The 21,666-nt window shown below is 48.0% G+C and overlaps 1 protein-coding gene across 1 annotated transcript; it reads left to right on the plus strand.

The window, feature by feature from the left end:
- Positions 1 to 6,627: 6,627 nt before the first annotated feature.
- Positions 6,628 to 21,440, plus strand: GPR139 (G protein-coupled receptor 139). Its single transcript, XM_075058561.1, has 2 exons — positions 6,628 to 6,748; positions 20,506 to 21,440. Exons 1-2 carry the CDS (start codon positions 6,628 to 6,630, stop codon positions 21,438 to 21,440), a joined length of 1,056 nt encoding a protein of 351 aa, XP_074914662.1.
- The last annotated feature ends 226 nt before the right edge of the window (positions 21,441 to 21,666 follow it).

Here is a 21,666-nt window from a genome sequence, read left to right on the forward strand (position 1 = left end):
AATAAAGCCAGATGAACAGTGGCTTTTATGGCAACTTAAAACATCCACCTGCAGGAAGGTATTTTTGCTGTATCTGCTAAGTATGGTACCTAAAAATACCCACAATACCCAGAAAGTGAGAAAAAATTAGTCTTCTGCTTCTGATACGTTCTATTACGGTTACATCTAATTCAAAGCGTATCAGACAAGAAAAGAGAAGTTCAAGGAAGCCAGAACCTTTACTCTAGTTAATTAATAGTGAGGATAGCACGTAAAAGCCTTATGTAAAATGAGAAAGTAATCTTATTCTGCTCAGGCTGGCTGCTCATTTGGTAGGTGGGCAGAAGTTAACAAGGGGCCTTGCAATCTACTTAATTGGCCAAAAGACCAGAGTCTGCATCAGCCTTTTGTCCATGGAGCCACACTCTTTTCTGCCTTCTGTCCTTCCCCACAGAAAAGGAAGGTGATGCTTCAAGAGCTTCTTTCGGTCCTACCAGGCTGTCAGAAATAAGCCGCATACAAGTGGGTGGAAGAGCTGCCTTCAGCGCCCGGGCTCCCGCAGCTGCAGGGACTGCCGCTGTGCATGCCCGTGACAAGCACGCCAACGGCAGAGCCACGACTTCTGACAAGACCCTCTCTGTAGGCGCCTCGTTACCAGCCAGTGGTGACTGCTCCACACAGAAACCGATCCCAGCTCTCATGAAGAGGCACATTGATTTTGCTGGCACTCGTTACGTTCCAGTAACATAAAGGCATCAACAAGTAAATATGGGAAAGGATTATATATTTTCTTAAAGTGAAGAAGAGCTCCAAATCTAAATGAAATTCATGTAGCTTTATCTTGAGGTATGCAGGGAGGATTTAACCAAACCAGCTAAAAGCGGCATTTGCATGGGATAAGCCTAAACTACAGAACAAAGTACGTAACTTTGTGACTTGATCCTGAAATGAGGTCTAATGACGTTTAGCATTATGAATATGATTGCGTTGTTACGTTGTAATAATAATATTTTTTGCAACAATTAGCACAAATATTTGGTACAATGGTTTTAAAATAAGAGATAATCTAACCCGTTTTCACCTTTTTTCTTGGCATTCACAGGCTGGACTTGATTTCTGCTCAGTAACAGAGTAAGAAAGTTTCACCTCCATTTGTCAGCATTCTAGTGTGAGGTCTGTGCACACCCTACCTTTTCTACAGTTAAACCACGGAATTTCCAGCCCAAGCAAAAACTTAAATATTCAAGCATTTTATTATTCAACTTTTAAAAATCCCAGTAGAGGAAATGCAGAGAATCTCTGTGACATGAATCTCATGTGCTTTCTTTTCACCTTGGGGAGAGGATAAATTAGCCTCCGTCTTTAGAAGTATTTGTCAAGTAGTCACATTTTAATCCTAATTTATTTATGCCTGAATCCAGCAAAGCACTTAAGCATATGCTTACGCTAAACATATGAATTAGCCTGTTAACTCTACAGTTAAGCATCATGCAAGTACATCATACAAGCTCTGATGAATTCTCTGCACTTCCTTATCTTGCAGAAAGAGTTTAGCTTCTATTGTGAGTAATGGATTAATTTTATTTGAAACACCACCTATACGCTGACTGTTGCAAAAATGGTAGTAATTTGTCATAACCACTGCAAACTGGACAGGTCAAATGAGCTTATCTCAACACACATTTCTGCCACATGTTTTCAATGTAACCTCAAAAAAGTACTATGGAAAATCAGGTGTATCGCCTACAAATTAAATGCAAACAAAACACGGTTACCCTCCTTTGTTTTGTAACGCTTCTTTACAACAACAGATGCTAGGTTAAATCTCATGTTCAGGCATTTATCACATCTGTTTTCTGTTCCCTTGGAAAGTATACTCACAATAGTGCTCAAATGAATTACAATGAGATTTGTCAGTTGAAACCTAAAAGGGAGTTCAGGGAATAAACAATTTTAGGAGGAAAAAAACAGGTGTTTAAAAGCTTTAAACATGTTTTCAGATGGTTCAGATAGGCAAAGCTCCATTACAGTCACTATTTGAGACCTATCATAACCTTCATGAGATCTCCAAGGAGATATGAGCCCAAAGGAAGAAGAGATGAAAAGGACTCTACGGCGGTGTGATGGAGCCTGAGGGTGCAGGCTATGAACCTGCAGCACAAGCTGGAGAAGCCAGGATGCACCAATATTCTGGCCCTGCAGCCTTCCCCAGCAATCACCACCAGCACAAGAAAAACATCTCACCTTAAAAATTAATAAATCTTTACTGTTCTTTTGTAAAACTGGAGCCTGCCTATTCAGAGGCACTGAGGAGGCTCCAGTAAAGAACTTTCATAATAACATTTTTTCCTTAACAGCTTTTATGAGAATGCAGAAAGGTCTCCCCTTCCAAGCCTGCAGAGACCTGCAGAACAGTATTGACAAAGACAGTCCTCTAACTTAGAAGGAGTAGAATTTGACTCAATTATTCTGCAGGCTAACAGTAAGGAAAGATAAAAATATTGCTTCAAAGGGAAGGGTTTCATTGCAGCAAAATTATATACAAGCATCTAATAAAGTATAATCTAAGACTTATCATTCTTAAAGGTATCATTTTCTCTGCAGCACCTCTGAGATTCGTGCACCACTGCTACACAGGTAAGACGACCTTGATCAGGCCATAACCCAGTTCTCCTGCCAATGTCATTTGCCTCTTGCAACTGTTTAACCCCCTTTTTTTGGCCAAACGGTACCTCTTCTTTTGAAAGACTTCTCTACCTTCACATCGCCTCTCCCAATCCCTCGTACACACTCCACGCATTAGTCTTCCAGTTTCACCTTTGCCATGTTACTCATGCCAGTGTCTTGCAACAGCACAACATGAAGTTCTTCCAGCCTCCTTGAGTCAATGCCTCTTTTCTCTTAAGTCACCATTGCTTTGCTCCACAGCCCAAGTGGACGGGGGTGTACGTGACTAACGTGTCACTCGACCTTCCTTCCCCCAGGATCACTGCCTAGCAGTTTACAGGGAGGTTCCGTTCCTCTGAAAAAAAGAAAACTAACCAAGTTCAAGTGATTCTGGAATTTTAAAAGCAAAGTACATACACCTCTTATGTAGCGTGTCATACAAAGAATAAACTGCTCTTCAGAAAAGAATAAATGTCATTCATTGTCTAAGCATGTGGCTGTTTATGAGATGAGATTCGGAGAAACCATCCTCCTCAAAGCTCCAGAGGCATTCTGCCTTCACTGTTAATTCCAGAGCAGACCAGTGCTCTTCTCACGGCATGCCTGCTCTTACACATAAATGTCATCCCTTTAGAAAGTAGCTAGAAAATAGCGAGAAGTTTAAAAATAAACAGCTTTAAGTAGAAGCAAGCACTGTGGTTAGTTTTGAATTGGCTTTATTGACATTTTTTTAATGTCTAAGGTTCTGTTACTGTACAATTCAGAGATTGGAATAACCAAATTAATTTCATTTAGGCCAAAAACTCATTTGAAGTTGTTTGAAGGACAAAATCTCCTCAAAACATCTTTTACACACTGAACACAATAGCAACCTTCACAGTTACTTTGGGCCTTTAATTCTGATATATTACCAAGTATTTCATTAATTTGACTTCAGTGAAGCAAAAGCAAATCAGACCTGGAAACCTGGTGCATCCTGCCTTAGAAGCTCTTGGCACAGTGAGGCAGAAAAGTTCCTCAACAAGCTTTAATCAAGCTAACTGAGGTACCAGGAGCAGATTAATTTTCTCTGGCCTCTCCATTTGCAGGGCAAGCTGGAGGAAGTGTTAGTGAACATGACCAAATTTGCCAGTTTTTCCCCTCATACAACGGGAACACATCAGATGCAGCAAAGCTGCTTGCAGCTGTGAGGCTCTAGTGAGAGCTCCAGGTGGGAAGATGGGAAAAGATTCTTTCTCTTATGACCAAAAGCTCTTCTCAGCACACGAGCAGCTACCTGAACTGCGCCCTGGAGACAACTCTAACTCTGAGGAAACAAATGCTACTATTATAGAAAACTCTCCAGGGAAGTCCTCTTGCTCAGGATGTTTAAAACTAGGCCAGACAGAACAGTGGCAGCAGCACAACAGAAAATGGATGGCAGAGGCGCTTCCTTAGCCTCCAGCTTCTGCAGGATTTCACTGTTGTTAATTGGGAAGTTGAGAGACCCAGGGCGATGCAAACTGGATGTGCAGCTTTTTAACTATCGCTTGTCAAGCTACTGCTCCACTGCCAAGCTCCTTCTTTTGTGTGATGCTTTGCTGATAAACCTCACTTAGCTTCGAAACAGCGAGTCATGCTTTCAGCCCTGCTGATGCACTTAATCCGCCCAAGAAAAGGTTCCAGGAATCATCACTTCTCTTTCAGGAGGCAATAAAAGATCTCTTTCCTCATCAGGTCTGTTGTAGGAACACGAGAAGAAATTACACTTTTTAAAATAACAGGAAGAAAACCCTGTAGGTTAAATATCTGGAAAAAAACAGGCAGAGTCGAATTCACAAGGCTTTGTACTGTATAATCACACACACCCCGCTGCTTTACACAATTCTGTTGGTTATTTGAATGAACAGTTTCAAAAGATTTCTTTTTAAAAGGAACACATCCACTTAAAGGCCGTACTACCAGATTGTAACCATCTTTAAGGCTACGCTCATAAAGACATCAACTGAAAAAGCAAAGGAAAAATGCATGTTTTTTTCGAGCATGTTTAACCTGAGAAGCTTGACAGCAGTTTCAATACAGTTCAAAAAGACCTCTTCTATTAAATGTTTAAGCGTGTGAATAATCTCACCGAGTCTCCCAGCAACGTAACGGACTCGAGTCCTTGCAGGACCAGAGCCTTGCTTGCTCCTTGTTGTGTTTCCAAACAGCAGCTAAACTACTTTTCAAACAAGATCATGGAAACCCAAAGCTAGACACGTCCTTGTTTAGTCACCTGATGGTCTGTTACAGCACTTGCCCTAACAGTGCCTTCCCACCTGTAACACGCTTTTTATGCTATATTGTCCTCCACGCTAAGCAGTCAGGTGTTTTTGGAGAGCAAGGACCACATCTTTATTTAGCTACCCACTATATCTTGTGCGTATCCCACTAGACGTGCCTCGTTGACCAACCTCCCGGGCATTGCAGATGTACATCCCCCTTGGCCTGCTCTGGCAGCCGCAGAAATCCTGGGGATTCTCCCCACACAAAATGCCCGGCTGTGGGGCTCAACCCTATGCACTTTGGGTGAAAAAAAGTCTTGTTTTCTGTCCAGTAGAAGCGCACCGTAATCAAACATCTATTTTATCGCTAAACTGTGACCTCTGAACGCAGCATACGTGCTGTCATCTGTCCAGCGCGCTCACCCACAGCACAAAGCACAGGGCTCCCCCACCTTAACGTAACGAGCAGAACTCTAAATCCTTTACCAGTTACACCTGGGACTAGTACTGAAACGCACAGATGTTAAGGAATGGGGGGGTGTCAGAAATGCCGATTTCCCTTCTGCTTTCCCTCATGGTACTCCCGTACACCCCCGCCTGCCGTGGGGGGGGGGCACGGCGGGTTTCAATGCCGCCCCCCCCGGTCCCTCACCCCGGGCTCCCCTTCCAGCTTTGCCGACCCAACCGCTCGTTTCTGGGTTTTCCTACTTCCCTCCCGGCCCGTTTCGAAGCCCAACGCGCGGCTGCCCGGGCAGGTACCCCGCCGCCAGACCCTGCCCGCGCCCTTCCCTCGGCCCACCCGCAGGACAGGCCGCCCCTTTCCCCGCTCTTGGGCGCCGTGAGGCGAGCCCGCTGCCCACGGGGGAGGCGGAGGTCAGCGGGGAGACAGCGCGGGGGGGGGAAGAACCGGGCACCCCCGCGCCGCCCCGGGCCGGGCTGAGGGAAGAGGAGCCCGGGGGTCTCCTCAAGCCCCTCTCCGCCGGGCTGAGGGGAGGGAAGAGGAGCCCGGAGTCTCCTCAAGCCCCTCTCCGCCGGGCTGAGGGAAGAGGAGCCCGGGGGTCTCCTCAAGCCCCTCTCCGCCGGGCTGAGGGGAGGGAAGAGGAGCCCGGGGGTCTCCTCAGGCCCTTCTCCGCTGGGCTGAGGGACGAGGAACCCGGGGGTCTCCTCAAGCCCCTCTCCGCCGGGCTGAGGGAAGAGGAGCCCGGGGGTCTCCTCAGGCCCCTCTCCGCCGGGCTGAGGGGAGGGAAGAGGAGCCCGGAGTCTCCTCAAGCCCCTCTCCGCCGGGCTGAGGGGAGGGAAGAGGAGCCCGGGGGTCTCCTCAGGCCCCTCTCCGCCGGGCTGAGGGGAGGGAAGAGGAGCCCGGAGTCTCCTCAAGCCCCTCTCCGCCGGGCTTCCCCTCCTCCGCGGGACCCCGGACCTGCCTCCGCCGACCGGGGAGCAGGGGGTGTCCCAGGGCCGGCGCCCTCCCGGAACGGCGGCGGCGTGGCCTTGCGGCCGGAGGCGGGGGCTGCCCCGCCCCAGCGGCGGGAGCCGGGGCTGGTCCCGCCCCGCCCCGCCCGGCCCCGCAGCGCCCCGGGCCGCGCCACGTGCCGCCGCGGGGGCCGCGCCGCGCTGCGCTCACCGCCGCCGCCGCCGAGCGTGCGAGGGGCGGGAGGGCGGCGCGGCCGGGGCGGCCCGTGCGGCGGAGCGAGCGCCGGCAGCGCGGCCGCGGGGGAGAGAGCGGGAGAGAGCGGGGTCGATGGAGCACAACCACCTCCACCTCCACAACGGCTCCCTCCTGGCGCACCACCGCTATGGCTGCGGTTTGGGATACGCACCTGTCGTCTACTACAGCCTGCTGCTCTGCCTCGGGCTACCGGGTGAGTGCCGCGCCCCCGGCCGGCGGGGGGGGACCGGGCTGCCCCGGGAGCTGCCGCGGCGAGGGGGAGGCTGCGGGGGTTCCCGCACCGCAGAGCTTGCCGGCGGTGCCCGCCGGAGCGTCTCCTGCCCGCGGTGCGGGGCGGGGGTGAGCGCGCTGCGGCGTCCTCGGGCGGCTGAGGGCACCGGGGACGCGATCGTTGGCGTGCGTGGGGGGGGACGGACGCGGGCGCTTCGTGGACGGCACCTTCGCTGCCCGAGAGGCTGCTGTCCCCGCGGTGTCTCCCTGGCCGGGCTTTGTCCCTGCCTGCCCTCGCACCGCTGCCGCCGCTTTCCCACCGGGCTCGGGCGCTCTGACTTTGAACTTGACATCCAGAGTCTCAGCCGGTCGGGAAGTTTCTGCCGTAATCAGTTTGGCCATTTGAAGACTCAGCGGTACCGAGGGCAGCCGGGTCTGTCCCCTATCGATCGCGTGCCGGGCCGGCAGTAGTCAAAAACGTAGCTGTCGAGTTCTGCGGGTGCAAACCTCTGCCTGGCTCCCCGGGGCAGGGTTGGCTTTAGGAGCAACATGCCACCAGTAAGGACCTCGGCTGGGGAAGGAGCACGCTATCAGAAGGTTAGCGGACAGTCGTCTTGCTCGGGAGCCTGTCCCTGCGGCCGATGGAGCAGAGCAGTATCTAGAAAGTCCAGTCTTGGGGTCGGCACCCTGCAAAGGCAATGGCAATGCTGACACAGAGGTTCCCGAGTGCAGGTACAGGTCTCGGAAGAAAGACCCAGGTCACAGGCTCCAGACTGTATAACCCGCGGCAAAATTTCCTACTTAAAAAGGGGACAAAGACAATATAGAGATGCTGGGGATGAGAAAAGCAAGAGAGACCCCAAATGGGGAAGGAAAGGATGTTTCAGGCTTGGGTGTGAACACCTGTGCGGCACCGTTGCCAGCACGCAGGTATGCACAGCTCAAAACACGCAGGTGCCACACGAGCATCGCATCGGCGCGACTGTCTCAGCCGAGACAGAAGACCGAGCAGGTTTTTCCTCCCGGAGGGGGCTGTCTGAGGCTGTCAGCGAGACGCCTTGGCACGCAGGACTGCGGGGAGCTGCTCGTGCAGCACCACTTCTGCAGTTAGACTGGGCTTCAGCAGGCAGAGCTGCCATCCCAGTGCAGCCTGGGTGGGCAAACATCACAGCTTGCTCCCTGGCTTAACACCTCCAGCCTCAGAGTAACTTACAGCGATCCCAAGGACAGGCAGAATGAGTCGGGGATAAGTTAGAGCAATCTTATGCACCAAGGTGAATTGGTATTTTAAGGGTGTAATACAAGAGAGTTGGCTTGTGTCTATGTACAGCTACGCATTTAAAGTGCCATGTAATATGGCAAGCAGCAATGACAGTTAATAGTCTACAATTTCTGCATGGCTTGTTCACCGTAATTCCTTCTTCAAGCAATTAATACATAGAAAAATTTTTAATCAGACATGAAGAGAAGCCTGCCTCTGAACAGCACACATGTAATTACCACTCTGCATATGAATTGATGTTCTTTGTGTTGGTTGGGTTTTTTTTTCCCTCCCTGACTTGTAATTAAAATTTGAAGATTGGCTAATAGTTCAGACCAATAGCGCAGAGAACTGGAAAGTTAAGTCCTGTATTTACCCACAGAGGATGCAGGGCATAGGCAAGTGTCTCTGCTCCACAGCATCGATGAGTCTCAGCCCTGACCTGAAGAGACTCAGCCAGCAGGCATGAGGAGGTAGTTTCCTCTTCATTAATTCCTTAGGGGCTGCTTAGACCTCCACAGTAATGACAAGCTCTGATTTCAAAACCTGTTCCCTAGGGACTGACCCAGACCCTCTCAAGATTATCAGGTGAAGAAGTTGTTATGAAGCAGTCTGTGGCTAAGCTTGCCTTTGTATGTCTCTGAAACAGGGGAAAAGTCTTACATGCACGGACAAGAAAGATCCCTTAATGAGCGCTCTGCACATACTTGCACCAGCTCCCTAAGGATACTACATTGTAATTACAGACCTAACACTGTCATTCTAAGAACATGGTTAAAATCGTTGGGCGATCCAAATTAGCAATGCTGACATGCATTTCTCAAGGGATCAGACATTGACTGATTAGAGCAGTGGCACCAGTGATAGCACTTAACAGAACTAGCCAAAGCATTTGGTTGTGCAACACTGCTGAGTTCAGTGGACTTATATCAGGTATAAATGTGTCGGCTTGTTCAGTGCATGTTATCTGAGGATAACATTGGCACTAACACCTGAAAACACTGCACATGTACAGTATGCTGAGTGCATGAGAAATTTATGATTCTTACCCTGAGACTGCACAGAGATGAGAACAAGCTGGATATGTTTAGGGAAAGACTTGCATGGCCAAGCTTCATTGAGGATGTGGTATGGGGCAAGAGCAGTGCTAAAAAGAGCTTTTCACGTTTTAATTTGAAGCTGCTCTTCAGTTTTCTAACACCAGAAAATTGTAAAGGTAGCATGCTTACTACCTGTTAGAAAAAGAACCCTGAAGTCTGTGGGATCTGAGTAATTAGCTCTGCACAATGCCAAGAATTTAAGTGAAACACTATCTAGGATCTGTCCTCAAATACAGCACTAGTGCAGTGTTTTGCTGAAATGGAAATGGTTAACTCCTTGGCACAAGCCTTGGAGAAAGACTGATGAGAGGAGAAACCAGTTAACTGTTTCTGCCTTTCCTGCTCTAGTGTCTGAAGGAAATTTCACTAACTCAACAACTCCACGTTGAGGCCAAGTGATGCCAGGCCTGATTTTGCATGCAGAGAAAGCATCCTTTCCCCTCCCTTGTATAACCCAGGCATCTCAGCAGATCCTCTTCTCAGCAATGGCTCTTTCTCGCTCCCTGTTCAACCAGACACCAGAAAGTCTGAAAAAGGCAGAGACGAGAGAGCGAGCAAAGAGAACTCCCTTCACCCCTGCTCTGGCAGAAGCACTCAGAGGCAAGTGCCAGGCCATGCCCTGCAAAGGGGCAACCGCAGAGGCACCCCTGCACGCCGACCCTGCCGCAGCAGGTACCGCGCGCCAAGGCGGCTACGACTCTGCCAGAGGTGACTGCGCCTTCCGATCAGCTGGCACGGGAGGTTTCTTCTTTTCCCTCTAAGCAGAGGCTGGCAAGACAGAGACTGTTTTCCGAAACTTGTTTTGAGCGCAGATGTCCAAAGGTGTCCCACAAGTGCGCAGTCCTGCTGCCAGGAGCAGGCTGCGCGGGACAGGGAGAAACTGCCGGTGCAAGGGCGGAGAGAGCAGAGCGAGGCAGCAGCGCTGGAAGCAGGGTCATATTCCCATTTGGGGGGGGGGTGTCATTTACGGAGCTGTTCTGCAGCCCCTGCTCTACCATCCCTGCACTTCCCTTGTCTGTCAGTCGGAGAGGACCTCTGAAGCACCTCCACTTTGCCAGAAGGCAAGAGAGGGGGTGCAGGAAGGCTTAATGGCAGCGTTTCTGTCTTTAGTGACAGAAAATGCCAGAGAAGAAGTGTTGTTGGATGTGGGGGAGGGAAGAAATGGCTCTGATTCAGTCCAGGTGGTAAGGTGAGGAAGCAAAGAGCAACAGGTACCAGCTCTCAGTCTGTCCCTTTGCCAGCGAGAGCTGCACAAAGCAGCTACACCAGAGAGCTCCTGCTGTGCTGTGGCGGTGCCACCGAACACGGCCGGGAAGGTCAGGCAGAGAAGCAGCAGTGCTCGCTGCAGACACCTGGCTTTGACCCTGATTCCTGCTTCATTGGAAGGTGCAGCAGTGACTGAGTTGCCTTGCATTATTGCTGCTGAAAGGACAAAGTGACAGCGTTTCCTAGACCGGGGCCTGGCCTGATCCATGCTTCCAGGGGTCTTCTCCTCCTGACAGTGCAGAGAGGCAAAGTAAGATCTGGCTTTCCTCCTGCTGGTTCCACTTTGCTCCCCGGTCAGTCGCCTACCTGGGGAGCAACTCGGCTTCAGGGGTCATCACATCCCAGTGACACAAAGCACAGGCACATACCCAGCACCCTTACAGCACCCCCAGGAGGTAACAGACTCACACCAGTGTCCCACTCCAGACTTCGAGAGCCTGGTCCACAAATGCTTCTTTTATTTGTGCTTTAGGCTTCTGCTTAAAACAGATCACGCTGATCTAAACACAGATTAAGGACTTTGCAAGTTTGGGAAAGCAGCCTGGACACGCTTGGGTGCTCCCAGCTGGAGGGTGGGAACAGGTAGCTTTCATGTCAGACCTGCTGCTGAACAAGGTGTCACGGAGATGGGGACAACCCAGGTCGTTCAAAGCCCACCCATGCAGAGTGCACTTGGTGGGCTCATGCAGAAGGAGAGAAGCTATGGTCCTGACCTAGAGGAACGTCTAAGTTCAGCAGGGGTGCCTAACCTTTTTAACGCACTGTCAAGAGAGAGCTACGCGTTATGGACCTTTCGCTAACAGACAAGAGAGCAGCTGTCCTCGCACAGCAAGCCAGATGCTTCCTAGGGTGTTGGATTGACGTGCAGGTGCGTAACATTTGCGCTGCGCCCATGCAAACTACAGTACAGGCCCGGGCAAACTGGAATGATGGAGAATTGGTCCTTCTGGAGCCTTCTCCCCATATGCAGCTTGGAATAAGGAGGCTATTCAGGAAGCCTGCAAGCCAGGGTCATCATCCTGGCAAGGCAGGTACTGCTGGGGGGCTGTGGGCTGAGCATCCTTCATCTGAGAGACCACCACCGTGCAAAGCTCAGCTGTGCTCCCTCTGCTCCCCGCCGGTGTAGGGGGAAGGAGACCTGAAGAGCGTTGCCATCTCTGTGCCTACAACCACAACGTGGTTAGTAACACGAGTCGGAAGGGGGACAGGTAGCAGTGTTTGTTGGTGACTCATGTGGCATGTAATACCCCGTAAATACCAAAGCGGGCAGAAGGTACGTGTACATACAGCACACAGCAGTACAGAAGAGTGTCTGACCCGTTTCGGATTCCTGCCATCCACTGCCTAGTATATTCTTCTGCAATCACGGTACAGGCTTCTCATTAAAGAGAGCATTTCCAACACCTGAATAAATAGCCTTTCTCATAACAGCACACCTGAACAATAGAAGTGCTAAAGGAAGGCCTGTAAATATGAGTGGAAGAATTGTTACGTGCAGAGTTATGACCTTGAAAAAACAGGACTCTTCAGCTGTCACTCATTAGATAGAGTTCACACAATGAATAAGAACTGAACCCTCCTGAGGCCTGATTCAACCCCCCTTTTATTCAAAGACCATACTTTTCTCTGACTTAAAATCTGAATTGGACGCAAAGCCAGTACATTGCATCCTGCTTAAAGAAGGACAAATAAATTGGCAGAACTTTATCTCAGCTATCAGAGCACCAAAGGGCACTGCAGAACATTACAGTAGCACTGCTGGACAGAGGGGAACAAAACTGCTGCTAACATGCTTAAAATGAGTCACTTCCTATTGTAAAATGAATGCGTTTTCTTTAAGGAGAGAAGAATCATTATGAGAAAGAATAGATTCATTACAGTGTTCCTGCACAGAAATGGTGGCAGCAAGGCGTGCAGATGGGAGCGATTTAGTTTGGTCAGTATGTCTGGAGACTGTGGCCACTAAATCCTTGCAGCCTGAAAGGCAGCATGTGGCTGAACCCATGTTAATGCAGAGGAGGACTTGATTGCACACATCTCAACGCCACTACAGAGTACAACTGCTAACTTTGGTTTCCTTCTGCCACATCAGTAGGAAGCAACACTGTCAGGGCTATAATGATAACGAGGTGCAATATTTGTGAGGCTCAGCAGACTATGAAGTGCACAACCTTGCATGGCAGGCTGCTGAAATGGATTGGGAAGGAAAAACTCCAAAGGAGATTTTTCCTTGAAATGACAACGACACAAAAGAGAGAGCACAGCCAGTTTTCACGGTAGGTGGGTAATGCAGAGCCCCCAGTTGTTAAGAAGTCAAGCCATTCAGAAGCACTAGGCAGTCTAATATCCTGCTGTTCTTCATCCACCCCCTTACTTAGTTTTCTCCTCCTCCTCTTTCTGCTCCTCTCCGTAAAATGGGGGTGAATCAGCAGAAACAAGCCAGCAGGAGAAGGCCTTCATCCGCATACGTCAAAACAATTTGCTGTAGGCAAACAGACACCACGGAGATGTCCTGATGTGGTGCGCTCTCTGCTTTCACACACCAAGTGCAAAGCAATCCCTGGCCACAGAAGCTTTCACCTTCTGCTTCAGGAGGTCTTTTTGAGCCTTTAATCTCTTTTCCCATCAACTTTGAGACACCAAGGAAGGAAACAAAGCCAAAATTAACCCCTTGAGCACAGGAGACCTCGCACACAATTCTGTTTTCATTCTGCAGAATAAAGAAACATATTTATGTAAGGATTCTAAACCCCAATGTCTGGAGCGCTGTTGGTGCCGTTCTGGGAGGGACCTGACAGGAAAAGATGGTGTTGGTTTGCCCCCCAGGACACCAGTATGGCTGTGCAGAGGGAAGGAAGTAGAGGCAACCAAGTAGGACCAGAATTAGCAGTACAGATGACCAAAAGGAGTTTTATCCCTTTATCCGTGGAAGAGGACAGAAGCCTGCATATTGAAACACTGAACACATCTTTTTCAGTGAAATTGTTCTCTTCTGCCACCTGAAACAGAGAGTCCCTGGAATGTACAGTCATTTAACTTCTCCATCTTTTCAATCATATGGTGCATTGACTGCGCGGATAGGTGCACTAGAGGTTGCTTTTGGTTTCAAGACAAATTACCTGTCAGTCAGTTACATGAAACTGGGATATTTCACAAACATTTGTTCATTCTAGGTATGTTTTCTTCAATGTCTGGACTGGCACACCAAAGAGCGATATATTTAGTCTGGATGCAGTATATTCTCTGTGGGGGAAATAAAGCCAAACTGCAATGGTTTTACGTAGTCTGTGATTTCCTGCATATTGTGTAAAATTGGCATAGTCTCTGAGAAAGCTTGGCCATGGGGTTTGCAAGCATGAGCTCCTATTGCATTAGCTAATGCTTTAGGAAGACATAAAAAGTTTGGTTTTTAGCAAAACCACAATCAACAGTAAAATCCTCTTAATTATTCATGTTCAGTAAAGAATTCATGCTAGTGCCCTTATGAAATCACGTCCTGCCTCCATCCTAGTAGTCCCATCAAATACCTTTGGCACCTGCCTCAGTGCTTTGGCGTTTGGTATCAGAAGGGTAGAATGGTTTTGTGATCCTTGAGCTCAAGTTACTCGGCTTGAGAGCTCTTAAACTTCGCTGACAGCCCACATTTAGAAGCCACAGACACCTGCCAAATGAGACACCCAAATTGCCTCGAAAATCTCTGTCTGTCCAGATACATTGCATGAATAACCAAATCCCTTTTATGATTTCTCCATTATTTTGCAGATTGCTTTTTCTCCTCCCAGCACCAATTTCCATTAGAAAGCTTTACTGCTCTGGTAGCAAGATGTGAAGCTAGATTTTGGGATATGAGTTTTAGACGTTTTTATCCTCGTGTAGGTGCCTCTAAGAAAGCCTTCAGGGGGGGAATGTCCGAGAGTCATTAGAGGCTTTCTGTGCTGTAGGCACAGCTCAGGAAAGGTGGATGAGGAGGGTGAAGACAGAAAGAGGAGAACCAGATCCCTGTCACATTAACACACGTCTGCCACTGGTGAGCACGTACTGAGCCTCCCTGCATCTTGGCCTAGCGTTCCTTCTGGGCTGTTCTCATATTGCAAAAATAGCCCTATTTTATAAAGACTAGGGGAAAAAAAGCCTACTCCGTCGGTCTAGGAAAGCTGAAAGCAATGCAATGTAATTACACCTGTCTGCCAGACAAGTTACTGCACTTAAGCCTGGGTAGTTGGCAAGGCTTAAAGTGAGTACCCGGCCGTCGGCATCTCCACGCCATTACTGCATCTGTGCCCTCCAACAGCGAGGAGGTGCTTTTGGCATCCATGACCAGCCTGTGTCAGCTGTTGAGCAGCGTATCCCATTCACGGCGTCCTTCCCCAGAGCCACCTCAGCTAATAAATGCTGTCAGTGAGAAAAATGGCCCTGGAGGCCAGATTTCATTGTCAGAATCTGGCCTCTGACACCAGCTCATTCATTCACCTGTGACTTGGAAGTGCAAGGCCATGCCGCGTTTTCTCTGGCAGTCACTAACCCTGTCTCCTGCATATAGAGGGGAGTTTGGGTTGTCCTGGGCAGGAGCTTGATCATCCTCTATCTCCAGGTTCACTTTCACCCTCAGAGCCGGCGTGATTTGTCCCTGCATATGGGATTTCTAAGCAGAAACCATATGAGAGCCTTCCTACAAGGTGTGAAACTTCCTCCAGTGGCAGTCCTGCATCCACGCCTGCCGTAGCTTTTGTGATGTTCGGTTTTTGGCTTAGATCCCTCTCCATCCCCTGGGAGGTGATGCAGGCACCAGTAGAAGGGGCCAAGGGTGCTTCCCTCCCAAGGGTGAGTGTACGTGTGCCATTTGGTGGCACTCAGACAATTGAACAACAAATAAATCAATTTATTTTAAAAATCAATCCTCATGGGAGCTCTCAAGGAAGGAAAATCTTATATTGCACTGATTATATTCTATAAAGTATCTCTTTACACTTCACAACGGTTTAAGGAAGGATCTTAAGATATGATAATAAAAGAGAAGAACAAATTACATTAGTGATGAGCAGGCACCATTTACAAAGGTTGTCCCCTCCTGGTGTAGCGTTGAGTTCAACCCGTACTGGCTGTAAGAGGAAAACATGGAACTGCCCTATCTTCTTCAAGGGCAAACAGCATCCAGGGGTCATTTTAAAAGACCACATAACGGGCTATAGCCAACATCAGTAATAAACATATGTTTTTGTTGCCACAGCTTCCATCAGAAATCACCCATTGTCATCATCTTCTCCAGAGAGCTCCCACATGAAGGGCTGAATACCATCCTCATCTCCAATCTGGTAACTACTGGCAAACAACTGTTAGTAATCCTGGTCAGATCTGGCTGCTGGACACGGTACCTGTTTACATTTTAATATTGCCTCCTACCTTAGAAGAAATCATCTATTCCCACCAAGCCAACACGTCATTTTTTTTCCACCATATATTTTTAACATATTGTACTTACAGTCTCAGAGTTTCTAAATCTTAGAAGGAACTGTTACTAACGTATTTTCTAAAGCAATTTCAAATTTCCCGTTCATAAACTGTCTCTCTCTGTGCCAGTCAGGTGACTAATGCAAGGCCTGCAGAGTAGTTTCATACATTGCACAATAATTTGTAGGGATCCTAGCAACAACTGTATTCAGTAAAAGGTGTCCATTATATTCAGTGACCTAACGTTTATCACGCTTGGTAAGCGACACTCGTGGCTACTTCATTTAGGTAGTTTATGATGCTGAACTGCTGAACCACACAGCGGGCCTTACTCCCAACGCAGCGGCACTACTACTTGTATTATAAAGGCTATTTCACTGCACAGGCTGCTGTGTACATGCAAAATGCTCTCAATAAAAAAACCAAAGCCGAGAAACATGCCTATTTCTTCTTTAGACAGATACAATTGCTCCTGCTTAAGCTCACACGCGGTGATAATAGTCAGTGGAAGGAGCTCTGCGAACCCCCCGCAAAGACACTATTTGAGCTATGACGGTAATCCATGAAACAAGCTGGGGAAAAAACTGTGCCTTTAGGTCACAGGCACTGCTTTGAGGAGGCACAGAAGACTGGCCGGGCTCTGCAGGCAAGGCAGCCTGGCTTTGGTACGGGAAGCAAACCCAAACCCACATGAGAACCAAGGTTACTCCTAAAGGATGATCCCTCTCAGATACATGGGACCTCCAATGGCATGGGTTTCAGTGCTATAATTTGTACGCAGAAGCTGATAAAGTCAGAGGAGATGCCAGAGGAGAGATAGAAGTGTCCCATGATGAAGCCTGGCTGACTTAGAAGGTTGCCGTATTTTGAGCTGTGTGGACCAGTGGTGTTTGGGTGTCAGAGACCTTCAGACACTTTATCTCAAAGGCATCCTCATGACTGAAGGGAAAGAATTGAGACTGCCATTTCTTACAGTTGCTTCTCATCATCTGCTAGTGGCACATCAAGGCTTCAGCCAGCTAGTCCTTAATCAAGCCCTGGTTCTCAACCAGATATTTATAAATTCAGAATACTGCACTGCAGCAAGCGACGCTGGCATAAATTCCCATCTGTCATCCCCTAATCAACTCCCAGCTCAGTGATCAATCTCTTTCAAATTCAGATGATCTTAACTACATAGTATCTAGAAAAAACACTGCAAGGAATAGGCAGTATACCATCCAGGACAATTTAGGGGCACTGACCTATCCAGCAGCTCTAGCTTCACGTACATTACAGTAGAGATAGATATTTTTATATCTGTCATCATCTCTGCCATAGTCCTTATCACTGACTACAATATTAGTGCAAGAATTAGGGTAAACAAGGTTAAAATGTGGTTGCAAATGCTCTTGCATCACCTTTCACCCATAGTAGGTAATTTTTGCCCACAGGAGAGCTTGTGGGGCCCTGAGTAGGTACTCAGGAGTCACTGAGATGCTGTCACAAGGACACAGTTCTTCGCACAGAGCAGTGTTCCCACCTATTTCCCATTTTACTGAGCTTTAGATACCATCTGAGGACACACCAAGGACCAACTTAACACTGGCTAGGAAATGGGTGAAGGACTGAGACTTATCCATAGCTCATCTTTGCTTTCCCTACACATCATGCAGCAGGAAAAATACTCCCAAACTCTGTGCTAAGACACTGTCATACTGGCAACTTTCTGCTGCACCCCAGTATATATACGTTTTCACAAAGTAAATGATATTACTATATTTCATATCATCCAGCCAGAAAAAGCCCTAATGTGATCCCAGGGAAAGCATTTCCAATACAAGATACCGTAACCCTTGCAGAAAAATTGGATAGAGCTTGTATGTACTTTGTCAGATCAATTTTCTTATCCGGCTCACCAAGCAAAGCTCACTGGCATTAGACAAATAACTTGCATTTCGGTACATGCTATTACTGCTGTTGCTGGGAACCTTGAGAGAGGCGGGGGGAGAGGGTACAAAGGAAAGGACTGCTCATGAATCTGCTCCTGCAGGAAAACAGGAGTGGGGTTAGAACCAAGCACCAGGACCCCCACAATGGGCAGAAGGGGTGGGGAGCAGGGCTGCTGTGCAGGGCTTCAGCATCCCTGCAGGAGCTCCTCCGACAGCGAGGCCAGAGTTACCAGCAGGGACCAATGTCCTCAAGCATCCCCCTTGCTGCATGCTGGCTCCAGCTGTTGCTGCTGGAGTGAGTCAAATCCAGAGGATTTAAAGAGAAGGTGAACCCCATGGGTCACATCTAATATCTGTGAAGCCAAGCCACTCAGCCTGGCTGGCCAAAACCAACAGTGGCTGCAGAGTCATGATAAACACTCCAGCTCGAGGATTTCCTTGACAGTACATCACTCACTGTACCTCTAGGGCTCAGCAGCAGGCACAACAGAGGCATTTCATAAGCAAGTAAGGCAAAAATGACACAGCAGTTCTGACGATGTCACCCCGTCTCCTCTGAGCTGAAATCAATGCAGTTGCATTCCTGTTAATGGAGGGCAGAATTGGGAAAATTCCCCTGAAGGTGATTTGAGACAGTACTGTTGGAAAGATCATGCCTTTTTTTTTTTTTTTTAATTTAGGAAAGGAGTCAGTTGATTGTATGTTTGGTTCAGTTTTGTTCCAAGGTACAAAATTAATATATTGACACAAAAATAGGTGACACTTACGAGGGCTGTTACTCAAAATCATTCACTGTGCTGCAGTTCCTTGGTGGCAGAAATCTGCTCCCAGACAGCAGGTTTTGAAGGCATTTATAAAGGAGGAAGTTTTCTCCAGTGCCAAGTAAAACAGTTAAAAAAAAAAGAAGAGCATTTTCAGTTGTAGGATATATGTCCTAGGTCATCATTACCTTGATGTTCGCAACTTCTTTTGTCTCTGATTTAAAGGAATCCTTACAATTATTGTTGATTTGTTTTGGGAAATCCATCAAAGCTGGCAGAAATGTTTGAAGGTAATGCGCAGAAGAGGTGATTTATAGAACACTTATGAAAATGTCAAATACAAACATTCATCAGTCTCTTGTACAGTAAACCGGATCTGATTTTTAAGCACTATTTCAGGTATTCTAGCCAAGTGATACAAACTTCTGATGGGAACAATCTCACCTCTTTGATTCCAGCCATACCACTAGTAGGAATAATAGGATTTCTCCCCCCCGCCTCCCCCCCAATTCAAGACTACACAGTAAGTTCTAGTAAACATGAGCAAGTAGTTAAAGTTTGGTTACCCCTTGGTGCTCCAGGAAACCTCTCAAGGACTGCAGGGGCTGTTTGTATCCAAGGTGGGGAGCTCTGCCTGGCCAGGCGCTGTGGGACTGAGCCCTTCCTATAGCATCCCTTATAGCACTGGTTCTAGCAGCCGCTAAAGCATAGCTTGAAGTTGAATCACAGCTTTAGGAGAAGGAAGCAAACCAGACAGTGAAACAGCAGAGACACTTTAGCAGTTCACCACAATATTATTTAAGTATCATGCAATACATCTAGACGCGGTTTAGGTGATGGATCTGTATTGTAGCCAGAGAGTTGCAAGCAGATGCTTTTTCAGGAAACTCGGGGATGTTTACACCTGGGCTGAATCAGAACATCCATCACATCTGATGTGACCAGCAGGATTTCCTTAAAGGCTCAGCTGTATCTCTTCAGAGGAAAAATGCCTTCCAATTGAAGGACTTCTAAAGAGCAGCTCTGGATAAGCAAGCAGGTCTTTGTGGAGCAGATCTTTTCAGTGGTGGGAAGGGAGATGCTTCCCCAGAGCCCATCTGTAGGAGAGTGGGTCAGACAGGCATGACTGAATTAATGGAAGACTCATCCTGGGCAGAGCTGAAAACTTTGAGTGCTGCAAAGGACCTCCAGCTCTCAGGAAGAGCTAAGGATGTGTTTCCCTGGAAGTTCTTCTCTCAGTTGGAATCCCACTCAGTCAGGAGAGAATTACCTAATCCAGGTGGCTTTGATTTCAGCTCTTTTTAGATGGAGTTAAAAACTAAAACAGACAGGCACCACGAGCTGGGATAAGGGACAAAATTTCTCTCTCCAAAGCCCACCCCCATCCTTCTCATTTGTCACTTGTTTAAAAAAAAAAAAAAAAAGTGAAAAAAGCAAGGGGGGGAAATGAGAGAGAGAATGTGTGTGTGAGAGAGAGAGAGAGATTAATTTTTTTGCTGCTGCTGCCTCCTGCTACTGCTACCCCTGCCTCCCTGCACACGGGCAGGGGTCCCAGCACCGCCTGCTCAGGGTGCTGCTGCCGTGTCCACAGCGGCAACGGGGCTGACCAGAGAGCAGCAACACAGCTGGGGCCACAACTCCACATCTGCTCCGAGGAGATAGCAAAGGGCTGCTGGACACCACCTAACCCTGTGTCCGGAGTGAAGGTCCAGACTTTCTCTCTGTCCCTCATCCCGGTCTGCCGGGACACGGAGTATCGGTGTACCCCACAGCGGGGAGCGGGGCCACAGGCTCCTCTCATTGCAACAGCTTCTCTGAGGGACCCAACTGTCGTGTTTTCCTTTTGGTTTCTTGAAATTTAATAAAGGTGGTCATGTTGCCAAGTGCTTGAACGGAGCTACGCCTCCGAGCAAATGCTCAGAAAAGCTAGTGTTACATCTTAATAGCCTAACTCTGTATTTCTGTCTCCACAGCAAACATCTTGACAGTCATCATCCTTTCCCAGCTCGTGGCTCGCAGGCAGAAGTCCTCCTATAACTATCTTCTAGCTCTAGCTGCTGCTGACATCCTGGTTCTCTTCTTCATTGTCTTTGTTGACTTCCTCATGGAAGACTTCATCTTAAACAAACAGATGCCTCAGGTACTGGACAAAATAATTGAGGTCTTGGAATTTTCTTCCATCCACACCTCCATTTGGATTACGGTTCCACTAACGATCGATAGGTATATAGCTGTGTGCCATCCGCTGAAGTATCACACAGTCTCCTACCCTGCTCGTACTCGAAAAGTCATTGTAAGTGTCTACATCACCTGCTTTTTGACCAGCATCCCCTACTACTGGTGGCCCAACATTTGGATCGAAGACTACATAAGCACATCAATGCATCACGTTCTCATCTGGATCCACTGCTTTACTGTGTACTTAGTGCCCTGCTCCATCTTCTTCATCCTGAATTCCATCATCGTGTACAAGCTGCGGCGAAAGAGCAATTTCCGACTGCGAGGGTACTCCACAGGGAAAACAACAGCCATTTTGTTTACTATAACTTCTATTTTTGCCATACTTTGGGCACCAAGAATAATCATGATATTGTATCACCTCTACGTATCGCCTATAAACAACAGCTGGGTGGTACATATTGTGTCGGACATTGCCAATATGCTAGCACTGCTGAACACAGCAATTAATTTCTTCCTCTACTGTTTTATTAGCAAAAGATTTCGCACAATGGCAGCTGCCATGCTGAAAGCCTTCTTTAAGTGTCAGAAGCAACCTGTGCAATTCTATACAAACCATAACTTTTCCATAACAAGCAGCCCTTGGATTTCCCCAGCCAATTCTCACTGCATCAAAATGCTTGTTTACCAGTATGATAAGAATGGAAAGCCTATAAAAATATCACCATGAAAATGGCAATAGTTGGAGTTTCTGGGTGCAAGTTCTTTTCAAGTGGTTACATCTTCAGGATGTAATTTGCTGAAATGGCTGTTTTGAAGAGTGGTCATTTGATTTCATTTCCCTGGGAGACCGAGGGCAGATCAGACTGTTAGGAGGGAACAAGAGCACTTGATTTTAGGAGCAAAGTGAAAAGGCAAATGCCTCCGTCTCTTACATAGCATTTTGAATATGCTTC

Source organism: Buteo buteo, chromosome 27 (assembly GCF_964188355.1).
Source record: "Buteo buteo chromosome 27, bButBut1.hap1.1, whole genome shotgun sequence".
In the NCBI taxonomy this organism is placed as follows: Eukaryota; Metazoa; Chordata; class Aves; order Accipitriformes; family Accipitridae; genus Buteo; species Buteo buteo.